Below are 22896 nucleotides of genomic sequence, written 5' to 3'. Positions count from 1 at the left end.
TATCTTATATAATTGCTAGATCCAAGGGCATCTTTTCAGCTCTCATCTTACTCCTGTTGTCTCCAATAATTGATATTTTGTGATATATCCTAACAGTTTCTTCTCTTTTCTCTTCCCGTATGTTTACTCTGTCTTGATTTTCCTCTTTTGTCTCTAACAATTTCTTAAAGATAGGAAGACCAAATAATTTATCTTCCAAACTGAAATATTCTCATACCATCAACCTTTGATCTTTTACATATTTTCCTTGGATGACCTGAAATGTTGCATGACTGAAACTACCACCTTCAATGATAATTCCTGAAGTATATGTCCAGTCTAACTCCAGACTCATATTTCCAGTAATTATTGTATATTTCCAAACTAGTAACCCAAAAGTATGTACCTGAGAATATTTTTAATTTTTATTCATTTATTTATTTTTATTTTTGGCTGTGCTAGATCTTCATTGCTGTGTGGGCATTCTCTAGTTGACATGAGTGGAGGCTAGTCTATAGTTGTGGTGTGTGCGCTTATCATGGTGTCCTCTCGTTGTAGGACAAAGGCTCTAGGGTGTGCAGGCTTCAGTAGTTGTAGCACGTGGGCTCCGTAGCTGTGACTCCTTGGTTCTAGAGTGCAGGCTCAGTAATTGTGGTGCACAGGCTCACTTGTTTTGTGGCAGGTGGAATCTTCCTGGACCAGTTATCAAACATGTATCGCCTGCATGGACAGGCAGTTTCTTATCCACTACACCACCAGGGAAGCCCCTGTACCTCACAGTTACCTTCTCCCTCAAATTTCCTACTCTTTTGTTTATTGAGGGGGTGGAGGTGAATACTGTATGTGTGTGTGCGTGTATGTGTGTGTAAGTCTGGAAATCACACATGTATACTACTTTGTGCAGATGCTTCATTAGGCACTGGACACACAGTAGTAGCAAAAACTTAGTTCCATCACCATGACAATGCATCTGGTATGAGAGATAGACATTGACCAACCTGGCACGCATATAAATGTAGTGTAAGTGTGGGTAATTTCCGTGAAGGAGAGAAGCATGGTGCTATGTGAAATACAGTAGGGGCATTTGACCTTTTTCTTCCCAATACTTGGCCTCTTTTATTAGGTGTAAGTGGCAATATATAGCTCTTCTAAATCAGAGAAGAGCTTCTACCTCTGTTTCTTAAAATATTTATTGCAATTCAGTATTCAAGTGTACTAGCAAATGTAGCCATTTTTCTTCTCAGAATTCCCGCTCAGATATTGTTCATAAATCACAAGAATTAAGCCCAGAAATTGTGGCAGTACCTTTGGTATTGAGGATGTAGGTATGGAAACTAAAAGAGCACCTGTGAAAGTAGTATTTCCTTTGTGAGAAAGACATGATGTGTAAAGATAAAGAGCACCTTTCTAGTCACAAAGTCTGGCTGCTGTTTTTTTCTTTGTACATAGTAATACTTTGATTGAATGTTAATTGCTTATTCTTTCATCATACATATTTCGCCTCTTGTGCATAAAACTTGGAAGTGGTCAACTTGTCATTTTGAGATTAAAAGACCTATACTCACTAGTACTAGCCCGGAATATGAACTAAATTATACATAGCCCTAAATAACAAATTTTATAATCAACATAAATATTAATAATTTTAAAGACAAACAATCCACAATATTTGTCCTACATTTGTATTTTACAGAAGTGATGTTCACTTATATTAGTTGTTAGTGTATAACATAATAATAACAATAGCTAATATTTATTAAGTATTAACTACTTGTAAGTGCTAGATAATTTATATGCATTATCTTATTTAGCCTTCAGCAGTAATCTGGTGAGGTAAATGCTATCATTTATCCACATTTTTTAGATAAAGGAAATGACAGTTTAAAAATTATATCCATCAGTATCCCAGCAGAAGTCACAGCGTACCTAAATGGATAATTGTGAAGAGTTTAATAAAGGACTATGATATTTATAAAAGCATGGGAAGATTTTAGAGAAAACAACAAAATATGATTCAGCACCCTGGAACTAGTAATAATGGGTATCATTAATACTCCTAGACCTAATGGGGCAAAAAAGAGAGCAGGTAATTGGAATCCAGAAAAGAGCTGTAAGCACAGGTCATCTAACAGGGCCTCTGATCTTAACCAGCCTACAGTGATCTGCTAGAGAGGAAGCCAAGAGAATAAATATCAGACTTTATTCTCCCCCAACTCTTCTGTTTCCTGATAGTACCTGTTACCTGACCCAGCTAGAAATCAGAGAGCACAAAATAGCTTGTTGATTCTACCTGTACAGTTTAGTTTGGTGCAGAGAGAGTAAAGAAGGGTGGAGAATGAATCTGAAAGGGAAATGGAAAATACCTAGGAATTAAATAGCTATTAAATGGCAGAGCCAGTATATGAATGCCAAACACTTTACTCCTCTCTCCAATTCTATACTGCCTCATAAAAAAGCTTTGATGAAATATTATTTGGCCAAGAAAATATATTGAATCTGAAGGTTTCTACTTTATCCCAAATTTTTGGATGCATTCGTACTTAACAATAAGTGAGACCAAATATCTGAGAGCTGAGCAGGAAAGGATGTTCAGTCATTTAGTGTCTGACTCTTTGCATCTCCATGGGCTGCAGCATGCCAGGCTTCCCTGTCCTTCACCATCTCCCGGAGTTTGCTCAGATTCGTGTCCATTGAGTCAGTGATGCCATTCAACCATCTCATCCTCTGCCACCCCTTTCTCTGGCCTTCAATCTTTCCCAGCATCAGGGTCTCTTCCAGTGAGTCGGCTCTTCACATTAGATAGCCAAAGTATTGAAACATCATCTTCAGCATCAGTCCTTCATATGAATATTTGGGGTTTATTTCCTTTAGGATTGACTGGTTTGATCTCCTTGAAGCCCAAGGGACTCTAAGGAGTCTTCCCCACCACCACAATTTGAAAGCCTCAATTCTTCAGCAGTCAGCCTTCTTTATGGTTCAACTCTCACATCCATACATGACTACTAGAAAAACAAACCTTTGACTATATATTGACTATATGCGCCCCACCCCACTCCCCTGCAAAAAAAAAAAAAAAACTATTTGGTGTGGGTATTGATTTTGCATGTTATTGGTATTTTCAGCATATTAAACCATACTTGCTCCTCTTGTTCAGATTCCAGACTCCATCATTTCTCGTGGCGTTCAGGTGCTCCCACGAGACACAGCCTCCCTCAGTACTACTCCTTCGGAATCTCCTCGTGCTCAGGCTACATCTCGCCTTTCTACAGCTTCCTGCCCGACACCAAAAGTAAGTATAGTTCCTTGGCACCTTACACCTGCTCTGCTATGTACATCTGGGAAAACTAACCAGTATTTCCCTCTGCTTGTCAAGGTTGGATTGCATGTAAGATATTACAATGAAAAATTAATAGGCTATAACATAGTTATCACCTGATGTTTCACAAATTGTTGTATTAGGCCAACAATAGAAATTTCATTCAGAATGCCTACTACCTCACAGCTATAGGTATCACTTTCTGTAACTCCTGTTTCTTTGTTGTAGACTATTTTTTAGCATACTTATTTGTATAGATATGAAGTTATTTATTTATGCAGAGGATGAATGTGTTTCTGGCCAATAAACAGCAAGATTAACAAAACAAAATGACATCACCAAAAGGATTTTTTTTTTTAACTTGTCCAGGCAAGGGTAACTCCTTGCTCTAGTATCATTCCAAAATTTTTCAAACATATTCAACTTGGAATGTTGCTGCCTAATATTTGGAAACAAATCTAAACTGATAGAAAGTTTTAATGCCAACCTTTGGGGGAGGGAGGAAGTATCTTAGTATTTATTTTTTATAATTTTTCCCAAGTACTGAAACAGTGAGCCAGGGAGAGGATTAGATATTTATTTGCTGCCTGACATTTTCATGTGTGTGGTAAACTGAGTAGCAAACCTAATTATGACTATGATACTTTTTCTTAGAATATCTCTTCCCTGTAAAGTTAGTCATTTGTAGTTTCAAGTTTCCATAGGATGGATCCACTATTGGCATAAAAAGCAAACAGTAACATTCCTTCTTATTTAGTAGGATATGATTTTAGCTATAAGGCTGTACAGTAAATTTATTTCAGAAATCTGTAGGTAATTTTTCAAACTATGACTTTTTCACTGTCATCAGATTTAAGGATTGATATAGCTACCTTCCTCAATTCCAACTTTTCTGTGAGTTTTATGAATGTTATTGAATTTAACTGGAAGTGATCTCAATCAGTTCTTGAAATGTGTAGTGCAGTTGCTTTTACATTCCATGCTACATCCTTTTTAGCAGTCTTCAGAGTGTTAACTGTTGAATATAATTTTTAGACTTGTGTCAAAAGTCACTGATAATTAATTGTATAGTTTTAAAAAATGAGGTCTTAAATCTTCATGAAGAAAAACTATGAAAACATTCTAGATATAAAATGTTTGTTATATGTTTATACATTGAATGCCAGCCAGCTGCATCATCAACTGAAGGAAAACATGGAGTTACCAAGACATAAATTGGGTAGAAGAATCTCATCCATATCTTACGTATTTTCAAAACAGAATGATTTATTGTTTGACTTCACTAAATTCCAGCTGTATAAGTTTACTCATTTATGAAGTCTGGGAAACAATTAAAGCTAAACGTTAAGTCCACTATAAAAGACTACTCATTCATCAAACATTAAGACCTTAATGATTGGAATGTGGAATTATCTAAGACAGTATATTTTTCTTAGTGTTGTACTGTGTACATAAATATTGAAAGCTAAGTTTTATCTAAGTTCTTGGGCCTTTTTAAAACTTCGGAGTTATGTTTTAATTACTAGGAGAATATTAAATACAGTTGTTTTAACAATTGCTCCAAAATCCACATTTATTATTTTGCTTATTTGAAAACTTTAGGATAACAAGTGGCTTGTCTTGATATTTTTTCCATAGATAACACTTCGCTGTTCAAACTGACAATGAATTCAAATAAAACAGTTATTTCAAAATCTTTTTTTTTTCCTCAGAAATTTTTCTTATGTATTTTTGCCTAGGAATATGATTCTGTTTCTTTTAAATAATTTTACCAACACCAAAATGTAACCTCAAAGATAAAATTATTGCTTTGGTATTATTTAATTTTAAAATTGAACTTTTAAGGTTGAATCAGAGTAGTAATATAATAGAAAAACTAATTTGAATACTTTTTAGAAAGAAGTGAAGACAATCAAATTACTCTTCCTATTGAAAGTCTCAAATTATAAGACTGCTTAATTAATGTATAGTAGATGCTTTAACAGAGAAGGCAAGGCAACCCACTCCAGTACTCTTGCCTGGAAAATCCCATGGGCGGAGGAGCCTGGTAGGCTGCAGTCCATGGGGTCGCTAAGAGTTGGACATGACTGAGCGACTTCACTTTCTCTTTTCACTTTCATGCATTGGAGAAGGAAATGGCAACCCACTCCAGTGTTCTTGCCTGGAGAATCCCAGGGATGGGGGAGCCTGGTGGGCTGCCATTTATGGGGTCACACAGAGTTGACACAACTGAAGCGACTTAGCAGCAGCACCAGCCGCAGATGCTTTAACATGTACTTTTATATCAGTGATAGATGTAATCTCTTCCCCCATAGAGTTTATAGTTTAGTCAAAGGTATGCTGAAACAAATAGGTATTTTTAAAATAAATGTATTTAAAATAACCTTTAAAAATTATAATAAATAAAAAAATAAAACCTTTAAAATAATGTAAAAATAACCTGTCAAATTATAATAAATATACTTTTATAATAACTTAATAATGATACATTGAAATTCATGTTAAGAAGAAGTGAAAAAGTGTAGTAGAAAGTAAAAGGAGGGAAATCTCAGATTGGATGATCAGAGAAGGCAGCTCTAAGGAGTAGCATTTCACCAAGGACATGACAAATGAGGAAAACAAAATAACAGCTTTTTTGCCAGGTGGAGGTTTTGAGAATTACGTTCAGCAATAATGACCACTTTAATGATAGTATTCACTAATCAAAAACTTTCTGTAAAAAAAAAAAAAAAAAAAAACTTTCTGTAAAACTTCTTTAGTACATGAATAACCTAATTCAATGGCTTCAAAATCCAACTTCAGATCAGTTCTTCTTTATTTTAAATAATGATTTTTTTCCCTTTGCATACTAAGTAAAATTCAAGGCCATAGGTTTTAGCACATAAATATACTCTAGATAAATTAATTTTATAGCATAAAAATGTAAGGCAGAGAAGAAATAAAAATGAAGGTCAGGGTTCTAATTTAAATTTTGGGTAAATGATATTGTTAACTATACTAAGGAATGAAAAAGCAAAGGAAAATTGTTAATGCATTTTGGTTTTGAATGTTTTCAGTCTAAGATATGAGACATCCCAGGAATGTTATCTAGCACAAGATCAGAACACATGTTGAGTCTGACATCATTATTGGTACTACATCTTGGATGGAATGTTTATAATTTAGTACATATTACTGTTAGCCAAACCCCATAAAAATCCCCCTCCCATGTTTCAGATTAGGCATGCAATCTGTCATGTCCAGCAAAAAAATGTGCAAATACGTTTTCCTTACATTGGAAATACAATACAGTCTTAAAAGACCAACACTAGAAAGAGCACTTGACTTGATATTAGAAGTCCTGGTTTCAAATACTGACTTCTCTGCCTAATAACTACACTGCATTAAGTTGTTCAACTTCTCTGAGCTTTTTGTCTATAATAAAACTGGTAATCCTTGCCTCCCCAACAGGGTTATTAACTATTAAATAAGTCTTTGCCTGGTGCTGGGAAAGCAGTGGTGGGCAAATAACACTATTCTTGGCTTTACAGACAGATAAAGCAGGCAACTATAAATTATAATAAAGTGTAATAAATTTTATGATTTATCAGCAGAAGTACAGAATACTCTGGGAATAACCATCAGAAACACTTATCCTAGTCTTTGTGAAAATACGAAAGGCTTAAATAACCAAATTATGATTAAAAACTAACAGTTCCAACCTTTTCCTCTGTAATGTTTTATCACGGGGCAGCGTTTAAGCAGGAAATTCCCTGTCCACTTGTATGTATGCATCTATTCCTGTTAGGTCAACAGCTATAATGTTGATATTACAAATTATTTTTAATTCACATTTTATTTGCTCTCTGCAATATTTTTTCCAGATTGTGCTTTAATCCATTAAGATTCTACACCTATAGTGAAAACATGATTTATCAAACAAACCAAGTTTGGATTTCCTTTTCAGTACACTCGTCACAATCTCATAAAGACAGCATATTATCTTTTCTAAAGTTCTATATAGAATGGCATTGTCTCCAGCAAAAATTTGTTTGCTGGGATGACATAGTATTGTTCTGTATATGGGGAAATTCATTTCTCCTTAATATCAGATATTTTCTTTTCATGAAATCTGACTGAAATGACAAATGATTTTCACTCCTTTGGTTTGAGGACACAGTGAAATGTATTTTAACAACAAACTTGAGATTTTAGTCTTACATTGCCCTAAGTAAAACAGTGCCTAAGCCAAAAAGTCAAATAATATATAGATTCTATGAATGGGCAATCTCTGGAGGACTCAAATTCTAAAATGGTGATCATCTCCCAAAAAATGGTTTGCTAAAAGCATAATTCTATAACAAATTCTGTTTTAAAGTGAATATGATTCACAAATGAAATAAGTTCTGCTCTTCAGTTATGAAAGGCAGTAACATCTCTTTTAGAATCAAGAGGCTTGATGTAGAGAATAATGACCAGAACTGAAAAGAAAAAAAAATCCAGACTTTCAATCAATTCACTACTCCCTGTCAATGTCATTAAAAAGAGAGAATTTTTTACAAAGACCAGTTCAGTTTTCCTTTTATTCCCTACGCATCTGAAGTTTGACTAAAATAAATACATGAGTAAAGGTAATCTCTGCACATACTCCCTTGTACTTCAAAGGTTAGAATAGGACTTTGTGCACAGACTAACCACCATGTTATTTTTTCTCTTCTTAGGAAGAAAATATAAATTAATTTTCCTATCTCACTAAAGTTTGTAAAATAATTTTTAAATATATATTAAAGTATCCTTATGGAGTATGTGTTCCTTTAATAATAATGTCTAATCTTATATTCAAACAAAATGCAGAATTATAACCTCTCTAGGCTTCTGTTATTGTCCTTTGAGCAAAGGAATTTAGATTGCTCTGGATAAAGACTATTTTGTTAACTCACAATTTTTAATGTGTATATCTGAAAGGAAGTGAATTTCCTTTCCATATAAAAATGGCATTATTTGATCTAGTATCAAGGTAATATTTTCTCTTGAGTTTTTTTTCCTAGTGATATTAGTTTTTACCAACTATTCCATATGAATACCACTTTCCTTTGTGAACACCAAGGTGATTGTGTAATATGGCTAGTTCATTGGTTCCCAAGTCTTTGGAGACTCAAGAAGTTCTACAGTTCTAGCCTGAATCAAGGCACTAACTGAGGCCTGCAGGTTATTTCCTACTGTTTTTGAGAGCCTAAAGAAAACTAGTAAAACTACACTGACCATCAGGTTTCTTTACTTTTGTCTGAAGTCATATCAACATTGGCACATCAACTGTTCAGCTATTAATGACATTGTAGAAGTGTATGGGTTCTACGTGTGGAGTCAACAAACACCAAAAAGGTTGGAAAACATTTTGAATTAATAACATTAATTAGTGTAATAAAATGCATCTCTGGACATAAAAATGTAAGTTTTGATTAACAGTCTCATGGAGATGAGGGTTGCTGAGCAATAATATTTTCAACTTTGTTGGTCAGATCCATCAGTTCTCAAACTTAATAGTCTCAGGACCCCTTCACATGCTTAGGAATTATTGAGTACCTCAAAGGCTTATTTATGTGAATCATGGCTGGTGATATTTATTGCACTGATAATTAAAGCTTAGAAAATTTTAAAATGTTATTTTTTTGCTTTAAATTGAGAATAAGACCTTTCTATGTTAATTTAATAATATTTTTAAGGGTAAAAATTATGTTTTCCAAAATTAAAAAAAATCTACTAGAAAGGATGGCATTGTTTTACATTTTTTCCTATTCGTTTCAATGTCTGGTTTAATAGCTGGATTCTCACATCTGCTTCTGTACTTAGTCTGTTGGAATATGTTGTTTTGGTTGAAGGAAACAAATCCAACCTCACACAGTTATGTGGTTAGAAAAGAAAGGAATATCTCAATAACATTTTCATATAATTGTGGTTATCCTTTGACACTGCAACAAAATTGTTCAGTTGATAGTATATTAAAAGTTAGTTGAATTGTAGAATTTAGCCCTGTCAAGGGCCATTCATTCTCCAATGTATTAAAATCCTTTGGACATACTGCCATATATAAAATAGATAAACAGAGACCTACTGTATAGCATAGGGAACTGTATTCAATATCTTATAATAGCCTATAATGAAAAGAATCTGAAGAAGAATATATATATATATAAAGGAATCACTTTGCTATACATCTGAAACTAATGCAACATTGTAAGTCAGCTATACCTTAATAAAAAGTTGTTCGTTCTGGGGGAAAAAAAATTCATTGGTCGGTTCTGAATGTTTAATGGATCTTATATCCAGGTATGTTTTTGTAATGTATTTTTTGATCACATGGAAAATATAAGTTCTTCCAAGTGTTTATCAAAAATTCATTTTCATTAATATAACCACCAACTCATTATAAACTCCTTGGAAGCATTGGAAGCTCATGGTGATATCCATTTTCCATAATTTTAATTTTTGCTTAAAACAGAGTTTATTCTTTGGCCAAAAAAAAGCCAACAAACCCTGTTCATTTTCCCTTAATTGACTGTGTCCTTTCATTCATTTTCAAGAAAATGTCTATCAGACACCTAAGTCTAAATAGTCATAATTTGTGAGACATTCTTTCAAGCAAAAACAGTGTTCTGTGCAAAACCTGGCTAGTTCAGCTTGCAACTCAAACTGTTGCCTAAGTTCTTTAACTTGAGACACTTGTCATTCTTTGTTATACAGCAGAAGTGTTTTATTTAATTCTTCCTATTTTGTCACACTCAATGGACAAATTTTAATTGAATTAATATTTACTGTTTCATTGAGAGGACAATGTTAATGAAAGTGTTAGGACGTAGGGGTGAATAATACAATAACTATTCACACTATTTGTATCCACTGCCTAGATTTCTACTGTAGTACCAAACCACCATTGCTTTTGTACCATCATTTCAAATGTCAACATAGTGTTAGAGGCAAATAATGTCTTGGTATTATTATTAAAATCATTTGGCCTTGTGGACCCCTGAAAGAATCTCAGGGACCCTCACAGGTCTGTGGAACAGACTTTGGTATAATCAAATGAGCAGAGTGCTTTATGTTTCTTACAAAGCATCCTGGGTCTCTCTTGTTTAGACCATGTTGCAGTGGTATTCTCATTCTAGAGATCTTATCCTTTATGTCAATGACCACCAGTACCATGCTTAATATAAATGACTCACCCTGACTCTGATCCAGATTAATTCTAGGACAGGGAACAGAGTTTCTCCTCCCTGACTCAAAATAATAGAAGATTTCACAACGTCTTTTGAAGATGACAACCAGAAAATACATCTCCAGCTAGCTTTACTCATTTCCAATGTGAAACTATTCTATATTTGTACAGCAACTAATGTTTCCCTAGAATCTCCTTTCTACTTATAGGTACACAGAGTCCTCTTTTAAGCTATAACTTAGTTGATGGAAGATAATTTTAATTAGGGATATCTTTGGGGATGACTTCCTTTTTTATAATTAGTTTGGAACATTTTAAATTGATGAGATTTTTTAAATAAAAATACAGTTTTCAGCTTTCTAAAAAATAATGTTAATATTTCTGGGCCAGATGACATATATTAATACTCAACTGGCTTTCTTTATACCCTCCAGGCTACTTTACTTATTTACATTAAATGCCTGGCTTCTAGAGACTTTTGAGTAACTTATTTCTACTCTCATTCATTATTGTCTAGTTTCTCCTCCTTTTTAACAACATTTGTTTTGCTATTTTGATAGAAAAACAGATTTTTTGAGACTTCAGATAAAGGGTTTTCATGTATTTTCTAATAGAAAAGGCACTCTCCAGTATGGTAAACTGTTTCATATTTTGAAGAAAACTGAAATCAAATAGTAATAATATATTTTAGCTGTGACTTTTGAATTTACAAATTATTTTAAATGGTTGTTTTATGACATTCTGCTAAGTATACAAGATTTACCTTGATTTTTGTTTCTTCATTCATCTGATTAAACATCCTTTCTACCTTTATGTACAATGAAAATTGAAAATGGAATTTCCGCCATCCTTTTCTTAGCATTTAATGTTTACAGAATTAATTTATCATTGAAACTAAGTATAACTTAACTGTGAAATGTACAATCACCACATTGAAATCTGAGCTGCAAATGAAATTTGATTAGCTCATCTGAGAATATATAGTTAACCAGAAAGTATTAGCTAATAGTTAACAGTTTTATAGGTTAGACAGTCTACAAGCGCCACGGTCTTTTTTTTATTATTATTTAAGAAAAGTAATATACATGATCATTTTAGAAATTTTTAAAAATTAATATAAGAAAAAACAAAGAGAATTCCTGTAAGATCAGCTTTAATAAATAACAGCTGTTAAAACTCTGCTTATATCATCCTGGGTTTATTTTCCTATGCATTCAAATATTTTATATAAATGGATCATGATAAGAAGGCAGTGATTAAGAGCTCAGGTTCTGGAATCTGACAGGCTTAGCCTTGAATCTCAGCTTTTCCAGTTACTGTATGTATGGCTTTCAGAACATTACTTCATCTCTATAACCTTATTTATCTCATCTGTAAAATGAAAAATAATAATACCATTTGCCTCATAGGGTTATTTTAAGGTTTAAATTTTAAAATGCATATAAATCATTTACTACAGTATTTGAAATATAGGAATGATCACTAAATATGAGCTATTGTTATTAAATATATACAATATATTAAATACATATGAAATATAAATATTATAACCTATCTCATACATTTAGTAACATTCTTTCCTTTCTATGTCATGAACATGTTTCCATGTTTTTAAATTATCTTTTACAACATTAATATCAATCTTTGTTCAGTATTCTAATTTGTGGGTATAGCATAGTTTTCTTCACCAGTCCCTATTTTGCATATTCTAATTGTTACCTATTTCCTAGTCTTACAAATAATGCTGTGATAATCTTTTGGAAGTTAAATGTTTTAGAGTCTTCTCTTAATTAAACATAGCAACTTGTATTAATTCTACCTTTGTTGGAAGTATATGCCAGACTTTTAGGCCCATGGTTCCCATAATCTATAAGGATCATTTTTGCATCTTCATGAATTCAGTTTTAATATTCTGGAAGAAGCAGTTTCTAACATTTGCATTTGACTGATTTACTAATGGATGTTTAAAAATTGTAGATCCAAAGTTATTTGAAGAGTCAACAATATTGAGTATGTAAAAGTACTGCTCTTTCAGGCACTAAATATTAAGCCCTGGTCTGCCACTTTATAACTTTGTTAGAACTAGTAGACCTCAGTTTCTATATCTGTAACATCATAATAGTAAGTTAAGTAGCCTCTAAAGACCCTTGTAGGTCTATAATTCTGTTCCTTTGAAATAAGTTTCTATACTGACTGAATAAATATTATCCTTCGCTTTAGCTCTTCTCTCTGATATTATGTTAAGGTCCAATTAATGTAAAATAATTTACATTTATTTCAGGTTTCCCATTTAATGTTGCTACATAAAGATTATTAACTGAAAGTATTCTAACTTTGTTTAAGACCTGTTTCATTTAGTTCAAGCTTTGTCTCTATTAAATGGAATATTGTTTTCTCTTGGTATTCACTAGCATTTGTCTAAGTTTTTGGATGATAGGGGACTGAAAGCTATAGAAATACAAGGAATAATGAAATTAAGAATACTGTCTTTCAGCTTAATTTAATATCTTTGATTCCTATAAACTTTTTTCTAAAAGTTTAGGGTATGTTTTGTGTAAAAGCAGCTCAACAAAATAATCTGTCCCATCATTATTTCAGTAGCAGAATTTATTAGATATAGCCATAATTCAAATCTATATAGTTAACTGGCCATGTCTCTTTCATGACTTTACTAGAGAGCATATCCCAAACTAAATTATTTCTCAGATCTTTACATTTTTAAATGATCCATGTACCAAAATTTGCCAGGTATTTTCTTGCCCAAAACTTCAGGATTATCTCCTCTCCCTTTTCATTCTACTTTCATTAAAGATGCAACACACGTTAATTCAGAAATCCATTCAATGAGTATTTTTAGTTTACATTATGTAAAATACTGTGCTAGGTTTTAGAAGTATAGTAGTGGATAGACTTACTGAACCTGACTTTAAAGATCTCATAGTAGAGCAGATGTGGGAAAAAAATTACAACAAATCTATCAAAGCTTTGATAGCCTAAAAGAGCTCGTCTCATAGGGTAAAAAATTAATAAAATGAGTAAAGGGCTGTTTACTTAGCCCTTTATGAAACAGTAAATAGCTGTTTCATAAAAAAAAGAGAAAATCAGCAAAGAAATATGTGGGGATTCTCACTAGAAATCTATTAAAATTTTTGTAGTCAAATTGATAACTATTTTTAAATTATAATCACTGCTATAATGAGCAGTAACATGAATATTCCTAGTCACACTAGCAGAAATATAAATTTGTATGACATTGCAAGCAAGCTATATATTTTTAAAATATTTCATTTAACCAGTGGTATTATTTCCAGAAATTTTTTGGTGGAAATTATCAAATGGAGAATGAAAGACTTAATTATAAGATTATTTATCAGAGCATTATTCATATTCATGAAACAGAATCAACCTTAATGTCTGTAGTTAAATAACTTACGATATATATGTATATATGAGTTATTTATATAATCTAAAAAGTCATATTTAAGAATATTTAATGACATGGGAAAATGCTCAAAATAAAATATATAGTTTAAAAAAGTAGTAAACAAAATTGCATAGAGATTAAATTATAGGTTATTTTATAATCTAAATTTGTTACTAGAGCAGAAAAATATGTTTTTCTGTTTTTTTTATTTAGACAGGATCTGGTAATGACAAGGATGGGTGTCTTTTGCCTGCTTCATAAAGCCAACTATTTGCTTGTGTTTATAATTGTATTTATACCAGGGTATTTTTATATGCAGGCTAAACCATTCTATTCCTAATATTATTGGATAGAAAATTATATTTCAGTTGAAGTTTGAATACAAACTTTTTTCTATCTCCTATATAAATAACAAATAATTCTTCAGAACATACACTATACTATTTAAAAGTTATCTATTCCAAAGTACCTAATAACTCTTTTATACTGCACCTATAATGGGCTTCTTACTTTCTTTATAGACAGATAAGAAATTTGGGGAAAAAAGATCCTGGATTGAATTATTCTCTAGATAGTAGGCAAGAAATAGCATGCTTAAAAGTCTAATTTTGTATAGATTGCATTATTTCAAAATCAAAGCTATCATAGAAACTTAGGGATCAAAATAATATGTGTAATAAATAAATGTGTAGTAAAATAAAAATATTTGAAATGATAATAAACCATTAGAAATCATAGCCTTTAAAATAAAGGATTTCCTAAGTATACAACTTTTTTGTAAGCCAGGGGGCAGTTGGTAGATCTGTGACTTGCTACCAAGATTCTTATTCTTGACTTCTTATTTCTTCACTATTTTTTGCAGTATTTCCTTGATCGTCTCTATCCTTTTATTGGTTTGCCTTTCTCTAGAAATGCATTAGATTATTTTTTCTTGACGTACAGAATTACTGCTTCTCTTATTTTAGTTTCTTCCTTCCTTTTTTACTTTTCCTTAATAAATCAGACATGAAACAGAATTATTTTACAGTGAAGCACCGGCTTTACTGAAAGGCCTAAAATATAGTGAATTGAAATATTAACCAGATCCCCAAAAGAATTTCTTTATTCACAAATTTTTTAAAATTTTGAATTCTCAAATAAAACTTTAAAAACCTCCTTCTCCAATCATAACTATCAGAAGCAGTCTATGTATCAATATGTATTAAGTGATATTGGTTAGAAGACAATTTCTAAGAAAAAAGTTTTATTTCCTGTCAGTGATACCCATACTGTTTTTAAAAAATGGCACATTAAAAATGTCTGTTTCTCAAGGTAGTTTTAAACATAAATTAGATAATTCTAAAATCAAGACAATTCAATCCCTAGGACAAACAAACAGAACTGTTTTTTTAATCTGTATAATCTTAATCTAAATCAATACAAAATATATTAGGGGAGAAAAAGGGGAAAGCTACATAAGTCATTCTGTAGATGAGAGCCCAAATTTAATGAAGAGATCTCAGAGCCAGAGCATTTAATACCAGCTATTTCCTTTTTTTTATTTATAGCTCTCCAGAAAGCTACTGATCCTAAGAGCTGAGTTCTCTCATCAGTAAAACAAATATATAAAATATGTAACCTTTTCTCATAATTCTTCACCAAAATCTTGCCACTAAAAAGAAGTATTAATGCATCTACTTGTGATATGGGCACTTACCTTAACATGACTTTTACAATCCAAAAATGTCTTGAAATTTCATATTTTGTTTCAAAAATTAACATAAAGATGATTTTATATTCCAAAATCTTGTATGTTTGCCTTTGAAAAAATATTGACATTTTGCTTGCAACTACTTATTATTGGCAAGAGAGATAAGGGTGAGATGGAGTAATTCTCTGCTTTGTTAATGATAGAAATACTTTTACAGTATTTACAGAGCTCAGTTTTGGAGAATCAAATTAAATCAAAGGGAATCAACAACTCAAACTTTGGTATGAACATCCAGGCATTTTCTTTTGTTGCATAATATATGTATGATTCAAGCTCTTATTTTAAAAAGATGAATACAAGTAGCAGTCTTTTCACAACTTTAGAGGCCACATCCTCATAATTAATTCCTTAGGGTAGATTACCCAGTAATTAATTCCTAAAGAAATATTCCCAGAATGCTGCCAAAGAAGTGATACAGTGCAGTCTTCTGAGACAATTTTTAATGGATATCTTGTTAATATATTCTAGCTGAGAGGCTGAATAGAAGATTGAAATGATTTTGATCCTCTAATTTATTTCATTTTCAGTCTCAGTAAAAAATATTTACAGAAGGATTTCTTCAGGGTACAGAAATCATTAGTGATAATGTTTTTGTTTTGCAGGTAACATTTAGTTTTCAATATGTATAAGTAAACTAATAATTTTAACCAACCTGTAATCCCTACAGTTCTTTACATCCAGTTCTCAAACTTCATTTATATTGCAGTGATCTTATATGTAGTGTAAACATTTGCAGTTTAACCTCTTTTAGTTATTGATGGAGAATGTTTAGTCTCACATAAAAATATATATCAAATTAGCTATCATTGTGAGACTTTTATAATTATCATGAAGAATGAATTTTATTTTATCCAAGTGCTAATCTTTTATAATTTCTTTTAAGTTCTAATCAAAGTAAAAAAGTAATCAGGTATCTGGATTAGCTATGAATTTCTTTTATTTATGCTACTCCGTCATAACTGATGATTAAGTGTTGACTAGAATAAATGAGAGCATTATATTTTAAAATCTATGATATGACTTCTCTCTACAACTCAAATTTTATATTTTCAAATTCTTTCTGAAGTTTTTCAATATTAAGAATTATTACCTGTGTCAGGAGCAAAAAAAAAAAATCACATGACACTTGAATTACAACCACTTGTAGCACTGATAACCACATTGGTTTTCTAAAGTCTTCCTCTTATGATAGTTAAGAATTTTCCATTCAGATTTAAATACAGAAAATCGATGTCAAGCATTGACAGATGAGCTCTCTACTCCTAAAAATCTTTGTTTAATTTGGTGTATAGTCTGTTTTTCACATCCAGAGTTCATGGTGATTGTCTTTTCTTATATTTCATTCTTTAAACTTCTGTACTAGCACTTGTATTTGGAATTGAAATGATTTAGGAAAATTTTCTTCCATGCATTAGTATAGTAACAAAATTTCTAACATAAATTGGATAGATAGACAAATAGACACACAGAGACATGTATACTTAATACAGCCTCTTATAAGTATCAGGTGTTTTTTCCAGCCTATTTATTTCCAGGCCTATTAAGGGAGTACAACTTTAAAGTAGAAATCAGGAATGGCGGATGTTGGTCTTGGGTTTGTCATTAACATCCTATGTAACCTTGACCTCATGTTGCTGGACTTGATGTAATTTTAAGCCTTCCAGATATAAAAGATAATGTAGAAAACGGTGTTCATGTGTTACTATTAATATACAATAATTCAGTTTCTAAGCATTCTTAGAAAGCAACATGAGATATTAGACTATTTTTATATATAACTACATAGTTTATAATCAAGATATTGTGAATATCAATTTAAAATGGAAAATAGCTTTTGATATAAAGATGTTCTCTGAGATCAAATAAAATAGCTTGAGAAAATGACTAGACATTATGAACGCACTGTCCATCAGAGGCCCTTTATTATAGAACATTGCCATTCTAATTAGTATCCATTGTTTCTGAATTTGAGAGTTTTTTTCAACTAAAAGTTGAGTAAGGATCAGTGATTATCTTTGGGATATAACATTTAATTAGTGTTGAAGAATTAATAAAAAACTATATCAAGTAAAACCAAAAGTTGACTCAGATTTTATAGACCAAGATGCTCTTTTCAAAGTGAAAATCCAATTTTCTCAGTGTTATTCCTAAGCAATCTCTTTATGCTATCAAAGATATCGTTAAAAAGATAAAACAGTAGCCTGCCTCCAGAAATTATCATTTTGTAATATGGTCAGATTTCTTATTTTTCCTGAGGACTTTAACACTGGGAATTTGGTATCACATGGATACTTCATCTTCTGTCTTTTAATATAAGCAAGACCATCACAACTAACTTGAGCTGTGCTGGTCTGAATGGAGACCATCATCCTGCACATGAAGGAATCCATCATGTAAAAGCACTTGATCTGAAGCTTCCTTTCGGTCTCCCCTGACTCTTTTTTTCAGTTTTTTTCCTATTTAAATACAATATTATTGTTACAGCTCTATTAAAATAAAGGCAAAGGGCATCTAATAAAAAAGGCAAAGGCATCTAATAAAAACACTTTGGGTTTAGAATCTTCCTTTCCTCATTTACACAGTGATTTAAAACAAATTTCTAAAATAGCAGTTTTATTTTCTTTTTTGTTGTCTTACCCAAGAGGAAAATTCAAATGAAATAACTGAAAGTTTTGAGGGAGTGAATGTATCTAACTTTGGTCTGGCATTAAAATTTTCTGGTTGGGCAGCACAATTGTTTAATTGGGAACCTCAGTGACAGCTGAATAACCTCAGTGCTTGGGTCAGCAAGCAGAGGAACTTCACTCTGTCACCGATCAAGAATGATGCTTGTCGAGACTGATCTCTCCACTTACGGAACACTCATGCATCTAGTACTACCACTGTTGTCTTCTGATATTACAATGGAATAGGCACTAGAAGAAACCAAGTTTTCTGCCTAGGTATATTTGTAATTCTTTGTTTTTTGTAAGCCAAATGCAAATGTAACACTACTCCAGATACTGCTTCATCAGAAGTCCCCAAGATAACCAAAAGTAAGTGCCTGTTTCCTCATCTTAGGAACAGAGTCATAACAAAGACTGAATTCTAGAAACCTGCCTATTTGCAGAGCATGTCATATAGCCTCTGGGTTAGTTACTTAACTCCTTGGCCTCCTAAGACATATCTCAGAGTCGATTGATGTTTTTGCATGTATTATTTACTAATGTTTAGAAAAATTTTTAAGTTCACTTTTTCTTTATTCTGTCTTTTTTACCCATCTTCCCTCATTGTAGCAAATTAGACGGCCGGATGAAAGCAAAGGAGTTGCTAGTAGAGTTGGATCCCTCAAAGTAAATATGTTTCTAACATTTTTTGGCAAGATTTCGTCTATAGCCTACACTTCTTCCTTTTTGGAGGGTGGAGGGAGGGAGGAGGCTTTTTCCATTTTTCACCATCCCATTTTGTTTTATTTTAGTATTTTTATTGGCTGTTGGGTCATATTTTTTTTGTTTGTTTCAGCTACACATAGAGCAACCAGCTGAAGGCAAGCTGTCAAATAACTAGCTTTGAGTGGCACCACAAACAAGAGAAAGGGCACCTGCCTCATTTCAGGTGCCTATAATTTGGGGTTCCAGAGTAAACCGTTCCTCTGATTGATGTCACTGACTATGTATTAAGTTCCTGTTACACAGAGAACAAGCATTTATTTTCAGATTTTTATATCCCCCTTTTTTTTGTTGTTAAAAGTAATTAAGTGTATTTTAGTGCCATTACCATTTTGTAGTTCATTCCAGAAAAATAATTATTATGAGTTAATAACATATATCACATATATATATATAATCTTAAGAATTAGAAAAGGAATTTCATATGATGCTATTATAGTGAGCTCACATATAGTTAATAGTAAGCACTCTTAATCCCTTTTGTTTTGTCAAAAGTTAAAAATTGATATAATAATCAAAAGAAACTGATATTTATCTAAATGTTTGCCCATTTGTGTATGTGGCCTACTAATACACCACTTAAAATTTTTGATCTTATGGTACCATTTGGTAGTTGTTAAATATCCATTTGGTCAATATGTCTTGGGCACTTGATACTCTAACATTTAATCACGATGAAAAGATAAATAAGTTATCACCCTTAAGAACTTAGGCATAGCCAATTAATCACTTTTAATGCTGCCACCATAAATGCCAGTTGGAAATTTTGCTGAATTTTAAAAATACACAAAGAAACCTCCTTCAAAATTAGCCACTTCTGTCTCAATCCCATGTGTCCTAACAGCAATAGTAACTGCTAAATTAATCAAAATGACATAAATCACTGTTCTGGAATGTCCCAATATTCAGTAACTACTTTGAGGCTAATATTAAGTCATTTAAAAATGTTACACACCTCCAATTTATTTCCATTTATCAATTTATGAAGCACTAATATCTGTACTCTTTCCTCTCCTTGCCTCTTCTGCCTTCTTAATTTTACTTTTTGTTGTTGTTTATTTATCTGTATGTGTGCACACATGAGTGCACATGGATGAGGGTGTGTCTGTATGTTTGTGTCTTTTATTCCAAACAAGCCATCTTCTCTGTTCTCTAACACTGCTATATACTGGGTAGCATTTTTTTGTTATTATTTCACTAAGAATAATCAGAGGGGCTTGGAAGTGTTGGTTATATGCCTATTTCAAAAGCAAGGCAAACTAAAATTATTTAGTCAGAAATATATGACTTTATGTATCTTGATGATATATCAGTAGCATTCCTCACTGTCTACCTGTGAGGTATCATATTTTAATTTTTAAGGGGACATAGATCCATTATTGTTGAAACTGGATTATAACTCAGATTCAAGTGAGAAGGTGCAGTTTGACATAACTTTTTGGAAATGACTGCTAGTGAAATAAAGATTAAATAGCATTCATAACTGCAGCACCATCTGCTATAAACTAGATTATATGTGCAAGTACACCTGTGTTGATCTTGAAGTTAAGCTTTTGGATGTATAGAACTTCAAGTTGTCATTATATGTTTATTGTTTTTAAGTGTATATACAATATGATTATGTATATACACATAAATACATTTAAGAACAAAATACACATTTTAGGGTTCAGTCCATTTACTTGGATATGGATGAAGCCTTAAATCATAAAGTGTGTTTGGGAAAGAAAGGCAAATTTCATGGTTCTTAAGTATCTTTTATGTATTTCTGCAAAAGAGAAAGCTTTAAAGTGAATCTGTAGGGAATTATAAGAATAGTTATGGTATTTATTTTCTCTAACACTTTGGGGAGAAAAGATGCTTTAATTAAAATATTCTCTTCCTAGTCACAGTTTATTGAGCGTGTATTCTTGCATTGTACAAAGATCTTTGATGTTTTGAGATGTTTGCCAAAGGCAGTGAGGAATGTATAATGCTATGATCTTATTTTTAAAAGGAAAAAGGAAAACTGAAAAGAGAACAAGTTGCTTTTTCAATTCATTTTCTGATGTTTACATGTAGCTCCATCGAAAGCTGGAGGAGCTCAGAGATCACCTAGAAGGCAATGTGAAAGGATACTCTCTCAGAGTAAATGTACGATTTCACTCGGTGATTTTTTTTTCCCCAAACTTCTGCTGACTGGTAATTCCAAATCAGATTGGTTTGTCCTCTCATCTCCATTTTTTTTACTTTCTGTCTCTTTCTCCCTATCTCTTTCTTTCTTTTTGAGCTGTAGCTTCATGCTCACATTTATGAAATAAAGATTAAACTGGCAGGGTAGATGACCTTTAGCCACAGTAACATTGCATTTGATTTAATAGCACTCTGGCTCCAATGCAAATTAAAAACTTTTTTTCCCCAAAAAAATCTGTGTTTCTTACACAATTGTATAATTTTCTGAGGATCTTTTCATGAGACTTCATTTGGAGCTTTTCCATTGACTGTGTCTTCTGACCCTTGTTGGATGTGTCAGCAGGATTCTAAATTATGTGCTGGATCCAAGTTATAGAACCTTGATGATTCCATTTCAGTTGTCAAGGAAAATATTCAATGTTAGAGTCTCATTATGGGTAATCTGGCAAGTAGATAACGTCTATTCTGAGTTAATAGACTTCTTTTAACTCAGACTCTTTGGGAATAAGTAAGATACTGTTGTTGTTGTTGTTTTTTTTGTCTAAAAATAAGAAAATTAGGCAGTAAGAATCTTCACTATGAACACTATTATGTAACATCTTACAAATAATTGAGATAATGGCTAATCTCATGACCCAGGACAACACTTTGAAGGAGAACAATACCTTATAGTCACTCAGTGCTGTCCACACATCATATAGGCATACTAATAATAGTATTTTTGTGACTGATTAGTTCAGACTCAGAATGCTTGGTCCTTCTCCTGAGTATATCTTTTCAAGATAAATAGAATTAAAATCTCTGAAATGGTATATGGTATAAATAAAATAGAACAAAAACAAAAATATTGCAGTAAATAATTTCTGGCTCTATTTAACCTCAGTCTCCTATTTCTGGGGCTTTAAAAAGAAGTTCCTAAGAATCTTAGGTCTGATTTACTTCTCCCAATATTATTGCCATACTTTTAATTCATTTGCTATAATAGTTATGAAGGATAGAATAAAAAATACTAGTGCTATGAAAATTCTCTGTTTTCTCAGCTTTGTTTTTAATTATGTACTCTGTATTATGTGTATCTCTTCATGAAATGTCTGATTGCTAAAGTTCAGTTTTTAATAATATCAATCATTAAATACCGATTGCTAAACAGAGGAGGAAATTAATACGTGTCTCATTTTTCTACTTCTTTCTTTTGAGCCAGTCCTTCTTTTCAGTCATATTCTTAAGAGAATTTGAAAAATCATCCACAGTCATCCCCAGAATCTATTCCACTGTTCTAGAAATTTAAAAGATTTTTATTAATTTTATAATTAAACAAGTCTAGATACATATGGATATCATTCTAGAAATTCCTAAAATGAGTCTCATAATGTATGTATGTAGTGCCATATTCTTCCCTAACCAGTCATAGGAAGTGATATTATTTTTCTTTCAATGAAACCAAGACCAGAAAATTAGACTTGCTAAGGTCTATATGGTAGGGTGTTCATGTTAGATTAGCTTTATTGGAAGCTCTGTGCTTTGAAGATTGGGTTCTCATGCCACTCCAGTTTCTTCAATACCTATAATGCAAGGAGGAGTACATAGTAACTAGTCTCGGTGTCCTCACCTTTTGTTTAATTTCACTGTGTCACA

General features: G+C 32.2%; 1 protein-coding gene across 3 annotated transcripts in view; it reads left to right on the top strand.

Annotated features, from left to right (window-relative positions):
• GPHN (gephyrin) overlaps positions 1-22896 on the top strand; it is a 531607-nt gene that overhangs the window by 326090 nt on the left and 182621 nt on the right. For 2 of the 3 annotated variants that reach the window (XM_061156856.1, XM_061156854.1), the window contains 2 exons: positions 3134-3268; positions 18937-18993. In XM_061156856.1, coding sequence (XP_061012839.1) covers positions 3134-3268; positions 18937-18993 — 192 coding nt within the window. The remainder of the gene's footprint in view (positions 1-3133; positions 3269-18936; positions 18994-22896) is intronic. The other variant, XM_061156855.1, reaches the window with a different exon arrangement.

This window comes from Dama dama, chromosome 12 (genome assembly GCF_033118175.1).
Source record: "Dama dama isolate Ldn47 chromosome 12, ASM3311817v1, whole genome shotgun sequence".
In the NCBI taxonomy this organism is placed as follows: Eukaryota; Metazoa; Chordata; class Mammalia; order Artiodactyla; family Cervidae; genus Dama; species Dama dama.
This window is presented reverse-complemented; position numbering and strand designations above follow the sequence as displayed.